Source organism: Macrobrachium nipponense, chromosome 36, assembly GCF_015104395.2.
Source record: "Macrobrachium nipponense isolate FS-2020 chromosome 36, ASM1510439v2, whole genome shotgun sequence".
Lineage (NCBI taxonomy): Eukaryota > Metazoa > Arthropoda > Malacostraca > Decapoda > Palaemonidae > Macrobrachium > Macrobrachium nipponense.
The window spans coordinates 57,180,450-57,192,272 of record NC_087220.1 but is presented as its reverse complement, the minus strand read 5'-3'; the positions used below and the strand labels follow the sequence as shown (position 1 = coordinate 57,192,272).

General features: G+C 37.6%; 1 protein-coding gene across 1 annotated transcript; it reads right to left on the bottom strand.

The window, feature by feature from the left end:
• Positions 1 to 2,448: 2,448 nt before the first annotated feature.
• LOC135203344 (cuticle protein AM/CP1114-like) lies at positions 2,449 to 4,238 on the bottom strand. Its single transcript, XM_064233083.1, has 3 exons — positions 4,142 to 4,238; positions 3,365 to 3,573; positions 2,449 to 2,832 (listed from the first exon to the last, which is right to left on the bottom strand). The coding sequence occupies exons 1-3, from the start codon at positions 4,154 to 4,156 to the stop codon at positions 2,637 to 2,639; spliced, it is 420 nt and encodes a 139-aa protein (XP_064089153.1). The 5' UTR covers positions 4,157 to 4,238; the 3' UTR covers positions 2,449 to 2,636.
• Between the last annotated feature and the right edge of the window lie 7,585 nt (positions 4,239 to 11,823).

Below are 11,823 nucleotides of genomic sequence, written 5' to 3'. Positions count from 1 at the left end.
CATCTTGGAAAGATATCAAGCAGTGCTTTTATTCGAGTGGTCTAGCAAAACAAAAGTTCGGTTGGGAAAATAAAATCTGAACTGAACAAATGAACAAACTTTCCTTCATCTAAAAACAGACAATTTTGGTAATAGGTAATAAAAGAATACAAAAAATAAATTCAGTATGCTCCTTTAAACGAAACAATAACAACAGACAATTATGGTAATAGGTAATGAAAGAATAAAAATAAATGAATTCAGGGTGATCCTTTAAACTAAACAAAAAGGTAGATTTTTCCATCACCTAAAAATAGCCAACATCTCAATAGAATCAATAAAAGAATAAATGAATAATCGCTTAATCTCATTTAAGAGAAAAACCCGCAGAAGATAAGGACAAACTTTCACCCAAAGCCAGAAAACATCACAATAATCAAATTTTTAAAAATGAAAAAAATAATCCTTTAATCTTCTTTAAGAGAAAAACCCACAAAACATAAGAACAAACTCTCAACCAAAAAACAGGAAACATCACAATATTCAAAATTCAAAAAATAAAAAAACAACAAAAATGAACAAACTTTCACCAAAAAGCAGAAAACTTCACAACAATTAAATTTTTAAAAAATGAAAAAAAAAATTCAGTCCTTTTATTCCTTTAAGAGGAAACCCCACAACAAAAAAGAACTAAATTTCACCCAAAAACAGAAACATCACAATAATTAATTTTTAAAAAATGAAAAAAAATTCCTTATCATCCTTTTACAGATAAACCCGCAAAACAAAATAACAAACTTTCACCTTCCCCAGAAACAGAAAACATCACAAAAATTTAAAAAAGAATAAAACAAATAACTAAATCCCATATTCTCCTCTGAGAGAAAAACCACTTGATACACCAACTCCATCTATATCCTTTGACAAAAAAAAATTAAACAAAAAGAAAACTAGTTTTGAAAGACTTAATGTCCACTTTTAAGAATCGGAATTAGGGTCAGAAATTAGGGAGGAGGGCAAGTCTCGTCTGCACAGCGCACGAGAGAGAGAGAGAGAGAGAGAGAGAGAGAGAGAGAAGAGAGAATCATTGCATGATTGCATTTGCCTGCCTGCTCGACCCCGCCGAAAGCTTTCGAAGTTCTGTCAGGATTGCCAAGTCATTCTGGGCTGTGATAGCTGACAGTTATCTTTTGTTGTAGATACAGAGAGACACAGACCGACAGACAGAGAAAAGACAGGCAGACAGACAGACAGGCTGGTAAAGGCAAAAGGACAGAAAAGACGAACTGGAAGACATAGGAGTTCTCGAAGATAGATATTGACACATAAAAAAGTTAGTCTGACGTGATCTTTTGTTGTAGACACAGAGACACAGACAGCCATACAGACATAGGGCAGACAGACAGACAGGCTGGTAAAGGCCAAAGGACAGAAAAGACAGACTGGATGACATAGGAGTTCTCGAAGACAAAAATTGACACATGGAAAAGTTAGTCTGGTAGACAGAAGACCTGAATTCAATACATACCTGAAAGATTGCTGACTGTTAGCATTTGTTGTACACACAGACAGACAGACAGACAGACAGACGAACAGAGAGCTGACAGACAGGCTGGTTAAGACAAAAGGACAGAGGACTGAGAGTCTGGCAGACATAAAAGTTCTTTAAGACAGAAAAATAACACAAGAAAAATTAGTCTGGTAGACAGAGGCAGACCTGAATTCTATAGATACAAGAAAGGTTGCTGACTGGTTGGGTTACAGAGACGACAGACGAACAGACGAAAAACAAAATTGTTGGAAGAGACAGACAATAGATATCTGTATAAAAGATATAGGCCATTAAGAATTCATCAGAGAAACAGAATGGTATTTGAAAAACAGGTAGACTTTGTATAGAAAATTTTCGACAGTAAAAGAATTTAGACAGAGATGGAGAAAACAGACAGACGGAGTTTAGACAGAGCACAAGAGACAGACCAGCAGTTTAGAAAAGAACAGACGTGACAGACAAGGCAGACATTAAACCGACCAGAAGGCAGAAAAGGACAGACACACAAACAAACAGATAGTACTCAATAAAGTCAACACAAAACGAAAAACATTTTGAAAAAAAATCAAGATTAAATAAAAAAAAATACAGTTATAATAAGGGCCCAGATGAGGTCACTTAATGATTCCCTTGGCACATGCAGCAAAAAAAAAATCTTAAACTAAAATTGACTTATCAGAGGCAGGAATTTCAGCCAAGGCATTGCCTCCCCCAAAAAAGGGTACCCTAAAATAACCGTAGGTAAGAATGGTCAAGTGGGTTACATTACATTCTCAGCTATCAAATAGGTGGGTAGATGCATATTACCTTGCATGAATGTATACTTGCATGCACATATGTGTTGTATATCTATGTATATGTATGCTTCTATCAACATACTCTTGGAAGACGCCAATTTTGGTGAAAACAAAAACGTATATAAAATAGTATTTATTCCAAAAACAAACCCAGATACAACATCAATTCAGGAAATATTAAATTTTTTTGGGGGGGACATTTTGTAAGAGATAAATAAATTGGAATAAATAATTTAAATACTATTCGTTCGAAGATAGGTGGGGGAATATTCTAGTGTCACTGGTCGCTAGTTCTCGAATACTGCCTACTATTCCTCGGCACTCAGTCCTTCGCGGGCCCGGCGCTCGTCCTCGAGCCTGGCGAACTCGATCTGGTCGAGGACGAACTGTGGGATCGGGTGGGGGAAGTGTGGGGCCACTGGCAGGAGGTCAGACTCGGGCTGGTATCCGTTCTCGTCGGCCACAAACTTGAATTCGGCCTTGCTGCCGTCTTCAAGAGGGTAGCTGGAAATGAAGGAGTGTCACATTTTAATATCTGGAGTCTGAAATAGCTTCGGAACCTCAAAATCGTTTGGAAATACTTGATAAAGATTTGGAAGCGTTCTTCTTGTAAAAACTTAGAGCTACTGAAAACCAGTTTTCTGTTCATATGAATAACTTTAAAATCTCAGGAATTTGTCAAAATGCCTTCGAAAGAGTTTTAAACCAAAAAGTAATATGGGAAAACAAATCCAGTTATGTATGGGTACAAATATACTCAAAAATAAATCTAAACAATAGAGCCTTTGGGAATTTGTTCAAATCCCCTTTTCATACGCTCGCAGATATTACTGGAATTTTTCTAATCATCTTCATCACTTAACTTGATACATGCAAAATTGTACTAACCAAAATCTACTCGAACATAAATTAACCAGTTGAGAAAATCTAGCAACATTTAGGAATCCCAGTCCATCAGGAAAAGCCTCACAAAACTTGCTCTTCAAAACACTGGAGTGAAAACGAAAACAAAATGAAAGCGCATTTGACAACCAACCTCCAAGATCCGATGACGTTGGCGCCTCCGCTTTCTCCCTGGGATCCCGAGATGTGGACTTCAATTCCGTTCTCGGCCTCGAAGTCGCTGTTGTGGTTTCCAAACTCGTCCGGGGTGTGTTGTTCGTTCTTCAAGATGGCCACCACGGGTGGGTTGACGATGGGCATCTTGTCTGCCACGGCCAAAGCCACGAACAGAAGGACGAAAGCCTGCAACAGATTGACAGATTTCCGTAACATTGAGTCTTGCCTGTGTGGCATCGTGGTGTCTACTGTATATATATGCATACATAAATATTTATATCATAAATGTATGAGTATGTATACGACATATAGCACTTTTGATTGGCTGCGAAATATTTGCAGATTTCCGTAACAAGTTTCGCAGCTACGACATTTTTGAGTCTACTGTATATATATATATATATATATATATATATATATATATATATATAATAGTTATATTATATATATATATACTATATATATATACATACTATATTTTTTTAAATATTTATGTATGATTATGTATAGAGTACATAGCACTTATCTGTGGATTTTATAATGTATAATACGCATGTGTACTGCACTTAGACATACATGCAACTGAATATGGCAATTGTTTCATATACATATATATAGAAATGTATAGGCATGAACTATATTGCAAATATTTCACTGTAAACTCTCAAACACATATGTATACGCATGTATATATATGAAATACATCTCTACTGAATCACAAACGTCACAAAATACTTAAGATGCTTCGACTTACGATTTTCATTGCCATGGTCTCGTCAGTTCCAGTTCCTCTTGAGAACACTGTGCTGGACCTATGGCCTGTCCATCTTTATATATTCCTCTCATTCAAGTGGCTAGAGAGGAGGTGGTGGAGGTGGGGGGGGGAGGAGGAGGAGGCTGGTAAAAGGAGTAAGAGGCCTCCCTGAAAGCGAGGTCAAGGAAATAATTCTCCTAGTGGGTCATAAGGACCCCTAAATTGGGGTACTAAGGTACTATGCCAGCGCTCCGCATTTGGTCGGGCCATTGAACAGAGTAAAGTATTTTGCCATCCGTATGAGTCAAAGATGATGGGATATTTATTCTAATAAATGGGTTGATTTTGTTGTACGTGGCGTCTGCAAATGGGAATTTTATTAATGAATGGGGCCGACGCGGGCTGCAACATTCTCCTCCTGAATGAATCATTACTACGATTGTCTCAAGTCACTGAATACCTGGAATTTTAATCGCAGCCTCGACGGACGCGATCAGTTCTGTTGTTCGGGGAACTGGCAGTGGTTTGAATCTCTGAATAAAGATCCCTTATTCCTCAAAGCTAAACAGAGAGTGGAGAAAATTAATCTGGCTTACTGACACCACACATAACTTTTAAATCATTTGATTGCGTCTTATAATGATGTCATGTAGTAGCTTAGAGAGGGGAAGGAAAAATTACGTAGGTGTAGAGTAAAGCTTATGGAAATATTTAGCTATAATTAAGTATATGTTAGAGAGAGAGAGAGAGAAGTGGTAGGGGATGGGATGGGGAATCTCCCAAGAGGGGGCACTGTGGTAGGATGTCCAGACAAGCAGAGGGGGTGGGGGGAGTGGGGGTGGGGGGATAAGTCTGTTGTAGGAGGTGGCTTAAGAAAGTCTTGGGGGTGGAGTTTGTATCAGAAGAGGGTAGGCTGGATGCTGCGAATGAGAGAGAGAGAGAGAGAGAGAGAGAGAGAGAGAGAGAGAGAGAGAAGGGGTCACTTGTTTTTAGGAGTCTGCAGGCAGGTGACAGGACTAATGCCCTTCTGGGGGGGGGTCAAGGTTTGTAAAATGCAGTTTGACAGCTGGGGTCTTTTAGAAGGTGACCCACTTGGGGTCAATTCTAGGAAAGATGGTGATTATGGGTGATAGAATCTTTAATCTATGAGTGTGTGTGTGCGTGTGTGTGTGTGTGGTTTGTGTGAATGTATACCAGGATTCTACCAATGTATATAAATAACAAGTACGTATATAATCGTGCGTATACACATACAACGTTTAAATACACCATTTCTTCAAGCAAAGATATATTCCATTCTAATTTCTCCCAGACAAGACCATTATGGGTAATATGTGTATTTAATCTATATTTATGTGAGTGTTTAACGTATACCAGGATTCTACAATTGCATACACATAACAGATTGGTATATAATTGTAGGTATACTCAAATAGCAGTTGAGTACAGCATTTTCACACTCAAAGATACATTCCATTCTAATTTCTCACAAAGTAATGACCATAAAATCCTTTGAATTTTGACATAAAATCATAAAAAATACCCAAGATTTTCATTCTCTTACGTTGGTAGCATTACCAGCTAAATAAATCGATGATGTTTACACTCCTCGGCATTTTCTTGTATGGGATTTTGAGATAATTCGACGTCGAGAGTTAAAAATGCAGACAACATATGAATGTCAGTATTACGTGCATCGAAATACTTCTCTTGACAACGATGCTAAGTCTTGCAGAGCAGCCCAGAAATTGCAATATAACACTACGCCAGACTAAAGGTATTCAGTAAAAAGCAAAAACTTATCTAGTCCTTCATTCGGAATAGTATTCACTGTTCCCTTCGCCATACTTGATGTTGGATTTGCAAAACTATGGGACTAATGCTCTCTCTCTCTCTCTCTCTCTCTCTCTCTCTCTCTCTCTCTTTATATATATATATATAAATGTGTGAGCGTGTGCACATTTACCTTTAGAAGAGACAGACAGGCGGACGGACAGAGAGAGAGAGAGAGAGAGAGAGAGAGAGAGAGAGAGAGAGAGAGAGAGAGAGAGATAGAGGAACATATTTATAAATAGACCCCCATTAAAACCGAGTGCCCGTAAAAACATCAAACAGAAGCGCGTTTTTCGCTTATAAATGAATCCCTTTCATTAGAGCAATTAAAAATTCACTCCCTACATCTACAGTTTCCCCAAACGAGAGAAAGAGAGAGACAATCCACCAACCAGAAACGTCAAAGAATATTCCAAACGTCACAGAATGACCCAGTTCAGAAGGCGACCTTGCCGGATCTTAAGGGGCGATGCATCGAACCATTCAAGACCTCGATTCGATATCAAAAGGAACTCGTTTCTAATCCTAATCGCCCTCCTGGATGTTTCCAGTAAGACGTTCCAGAAACTTGGAACGTTCAAGGCTCGGTGCGAGGCTTCGGGGATTCTTCTGAGAAGGTCCAGAGACTTTTGATGGTCATTTGGCTACAAATGTCCCCGAAGTATTTATTTTCAGTGTCGAACGTTTCGAGGATCTGTGGGACGTTTGCTGTTCATTTCCAGCGGCGAATGTTTTGGATGTCCTGGTATCATCTGTTTATTTTCACTGTAGAACATTTCAAGGATTTGTAATGCTCGCCCCCCAAACGTTTCCAAGGCTTGAAAATGTCCTCTTAATAAGCAAATCCTGTAACCCTAACAGGGCTACTAATCAAATAAATACATCAATTTTTTGAAAATTAAATAGAAATATACCTCGACAAACGACGCCAGCAGCGATAAGAAGCGCCAATTAAAAATTATAGAACGCCGAGGAGAGAGAGGAGAGAGAGAGAGAGAGAGAGAGAGAGAGGCATTATCGTACATGCGACATGCGAAGTAACGACGTGATAAAAGCCACTCCACTCTAAGAAAAAATAAATAAATAAATAAACCTCGAGACATTATCGTACATCGGGAGAGTAGTAGTAGTCGCTCGCTTGTCGAAAGGGTAAAAAAAAAAACTAAAAAAAAAAAAAAAAAAAAAAACAGTACGATTGTCACCTTTAAAGAGAACGCCTCCGTCGCTAAAAGAAATGAAACGGGGACGAAGGCTCCCGAGAAAAGGGTAAACAAGTAGATTGTTGTTGTGACGTCCTGACGAGTTATCGTACATCAAAGGACACTGAAGTTCTAGTGGACTTGAAGGATAGACTTTGTTTTGTTTTCAAGGTTCCGCTCTCTCTCTCTCTCTCTCTCTCTCTCTCTCTCTCTCTCTCTCTCTCGGTTTATTTTGGAGTGTAGGGTTTAAAGTAGATCTTGGAGAGAGAGAGAGAGAGCTCTCGTTTTATTTTTGAGTGTAGGAATTAAAGTAGAGCCTGGAGAGGGAGAGAGAGAGACAGACAGACAGACAGACACACACAGAGAGAGAGAGAGAGAGAGAGAGAGAGAGAGAGAGAGAGAGAGGAGGGAATTAATGAAATGGAAAACAAAGGTTAGAAATATCAGAGATATAAGATAAAGCTGTAACGCCAAAGTGAGAGAGAGAGAGAGAGAGAGAGAGAGAGAGAGAGAGAGAGATACAAGGTCAGAAACGTACCAGGCGTAAAATGCAAAATTGCAACTATAATGTGAGAAATTGTATTAACTCGAAATATGAATTAGATTAGGATGTCCGCGATACGACACAGAAAATGCTTTAACAGATTTAGAAACGCTCTGGGGAGATTGGCCTATTTTGTTCTAAAAGCAAATAAAAAATTTTAAAAAGAATTCTCTTCTGAAAACAGAACAACAGAAAAATCGTAAACATTACCCCCATATATCCATTCTGTAATGTTGGTATCATTACCAGCTAAATAAATCAATGGAGTTTTCTGTACAGCTACTGTAGCTTATAATCAAGGCCACTCGGTGGTCTCTGTATACTGCTATATGAGTCGCGGCCCATTAAACTTTAACCAGGCCCCCTTGGTGGCCTGTCCTAAATAGTTGCAAGATTATGGCTCACTTTAACCTGAGGCTAGAGGGCTGCAATTTGGTATGTTTGATGATTGGAGGATGGATGATCAACGTAGCAATTTGCAGCCCTCTAGCCTCAGTAGTTCGTAAGATGTGAGGGCGGAAAGAAAAAAGTGCGGATGGACAGACAAAACCGCACAATAGTTTTCTTTTACAGAAAGCTAAGAATTATTATTGAGGAAAATATTACAGCCTGACAATGTTGAAACAGAAATAAAATCATCCCTTCAAAATTAAAAACCCAAAAAATTCAGATGGAAAACAGAATTCTTATGCAAATTATTATAGACTGAAAATACAAACACAAATGGAAAATAATTTTCACAGAAAGAACAATTATTATGTAAAATAATTACCAACAGTGTTGGAACTGAGGTGAAATGATCTTTAAAAACTCACAAAAAAAGAATAATTATTATGGAAAATAATTACTTAAAATACTGCCACAAATGGAAAATAAATTTTAAAACTCGGAGTTAAGTAGAAGTCAAAGCATAAAGATTATCATGGGGAATAATTAAGACAATTATAATCGGAAATCAAAGTAGAAAAATGATCATGAAGACTAATTAAGACTTAAAATACTGACACAAATGGAAAATAATTTTAAAAACTCAGAGATAACTAGAACGTAAAGCAGAACATTTATCATGGGGAATAATTAAGACTTAAATTACTTACCCACAAACAAAATAAGTCTCGAGATAACCGGAAATCAAAGCAGAAAAATAATCATGAAGACTAATTACGACTTAAAATACTGACACAGAGATCAAATCATCTCTAAAACATCAAACCAGACAGACTAAACCTACCTTTTTTAAAACTCACCACCATTTTCACTGTCTATCTCTACACCCATGACAATATTATTCCACGACCTTTTAATTCAGCCCTAAAAATTCGCAGCATTTTTGTCCTGCACCAGCAGAACCACTAACAGCTGCTGAATATTTTAAAAACCCCGCTCGTTTAATTTATATTTTTGTTTATATTCGTTCGCGTTGTCACCCGGCTGGAAGCGGCACATTCGAGCCGACGGGTAAAATGCATTTTGTTTTGATACCTACTGATTAGGAGTCAGGTGATGAAGTTGGGTGGGGTGCTTGGAGTTTCTCTCTCTCTCTCTCTCTCTCTCTCTCTCTCTCTCTCTCTCTCTCTCTCTCTCTCTCTCTCTCTTGATTTGTCTTGATGTTGGTGACTTGTTTAAGGGTTCCAGAGGTTTATCCCTCTCTCTCTCTCTCTCTCTGGCTCTCTATTTTTCTTCTTCATCTTCTTCTTTAGATGAAATTGATTAAAATTCCCCCTCCCTCTCTCTCTCTCTCTCCTCTCTCCCCTCTCTCTCTCTCTTCTCTCTCTCTCTCTCTCTCTCTCTCTCTCTCTCTCTCTCTCTCTTGATTTGCCTTGATAATGTTGACTTATTTGAGGGTACCAGAGGCCTATATATGAGAATACATATAGTTATATTTATAATATATATACATATATATATATATAATATATATATATATATATATATATATATATATATATATATATATATAAACAGCAACCCACAAGTAAGTGCTCCCAGTCTCGCCTACACGAGCACCCCAAGTTCGATCCCAGCAGTGGGAAACGAAACAACTCAAGCTGAAAACTGCTGATAGATCAGTTACCATTCGAAAGGAATCCTTGGAGAGAGAGAGAGAGAGAGGAGAGGAGGAGAGAGTGGAGAGAGAGAGAGAGAGAGATTATCCACTCCTTTGCATTCATGATCAGTCAACACTTCAAACTTCAAGATACCTCTTTTCCCCCTCCCCCCAACATTCCCACCCCACCTTAGTCAAATTGGGCACGTGAGGCATGCCCAAACGATGCCCACGAATGGCTGGCATTCCACTCACCATCACTACTTAACATAAAGTCGGGATATTTACGGAAAGATGTGGAATGTCCCCTAAAACTGAGGTATGGAATGTTTTGGTATGTCACATCACTCGTGGGACTCGGCTCAGCTTGTTGAAGAATGCTGTGGTGTTGGTGGGTTGTAATATTAGAATTAATTTATGGGAGCATTTTTAATTTTATCTTTTTTTAATGTTTTTTGGGAAATTTTTTTGCTGAATATTTCTAGGAAATGTTCTTATAATTCCTTCACAGAAGTATGATTGGATATGAACTTATTATTAATAATAATAATAATAATAATAATAATAATAATAATAATAATTAATAATACTAATAATAACATAAAATAATATGTGTTATACAAGAATCATTTCTGTAGTATTTGTAATTTTGTTTTTTGCAATGATTTTTGCAGGTTTTTTTTTGCCTGAATATTTCTAAGAAAGGTTCTTATAATTCCTTCAGAGATGTATGCCTGGAAGTCAGTTCTTAATAATAATAATAATAATAATAATAATAATAATAATAATAATAATAATAATAATAATAATAATAATAATAATAATAATGAGTTAGTAATGCTATCACGGCTCTACAACATAACTGAAACAAAGATACACAAGATAGGGTATGTTCATTTAAAGTATGTAAAAATCTCAACTGGAAATTATATCCTTTTAACAAGGATATAGCATGACCCACAAAAGGGTATTACTTCGTTCAAAAGTCTAGTTGCAAACCAAAGGTGTATTAATGCAAAAGGGAATCACTAAGTCACTTCGTCCCCAAAGCATTCTGGCTGACTTGGGACACGAACAACATCCCATTGACAGCCTATTCATAGAATGAAAATATAATAGCTTCCTCTTCGTCACAGGGACTTCTGAAACCATCTGAAGCCACACAAGACCTTTAATTAAACACAGAGGCCACGGGGAATAACAATCTAGTACCTTTATGTAGCCCAGACCTAAATTAAACACAGGCCAGTGAGAAGGGCAGTCTGGTACCTTTATGTAGCCCAGACCTAAATCAAGCACAGAGGCCAGAGAGGAGGACAGTCTGGAACCTATATGTAGCCCAGACCAAAATTAAACACAGAGGCCAGTGAGAAGAACAGTCTGGTGCTTTTATTTAGCCCAGACCTGAAGACTGTGCCTTCACTAGCCTAACAGCCATGGAACAAACACAAGTTAGTTAATAAAGCTAAGTCTAATTCAGCTCTACAAATTATTAAGCGATTAACGGAGGAAAAATTGCTCGTCATTTCTGATTGTTTGTTTTGAATGCCAACGATTCACTGGGATCAATTATTCTGCATGATTAATCACACGGAGATAATTAACTTCGCTGTTGCACTGGACTGCATGAGCTGACTCATCAAATGATAATTTAATATCGTTATTTTCATCCATTGTGGGTTCTGCGTTCGTCATGTGTTCAAAATACGCGGAGAGACCTGCCGGTAAAATTCACAGGTAGCCAAATACTTCAACTAAGTACTTTCTCTATAAACCTACCTTATCTGAATGTCCCCTAGCCTTCAGATCTATGGAAGTGTTGATACAATAGGAGAATTATCAATATTCCTGATGAAGGTACGTAGACATTCGCTCAATAATTTTTAAAGAAATATTGGTGGTCTTTTCAGTGTGCAGATACTTCTTGCCTAATATATTTTCAAGCTGTATGTGGCCTGGAATAGAGATTGACTGAAGAAATATGAAAAAACTTGACAATTACGCCTCTATAAATATAATGAGGTAGTTGGCAACTACATATTTAGCAAAGGAGTGTCAT

What these genes read in the sequence shown, in the direction of transcription:
- LOC135203344 (XM_064233083.1), bottom strand. An exon ending in AACGTCATCGGATCTTGGAG is followed by an intron (nt 2,833 to 3,364) that starts GTTGGTTGTCAA and finishes CTTCATTTCCAG; the next exon opens with CTACCCTCTTGAAGACGGCA.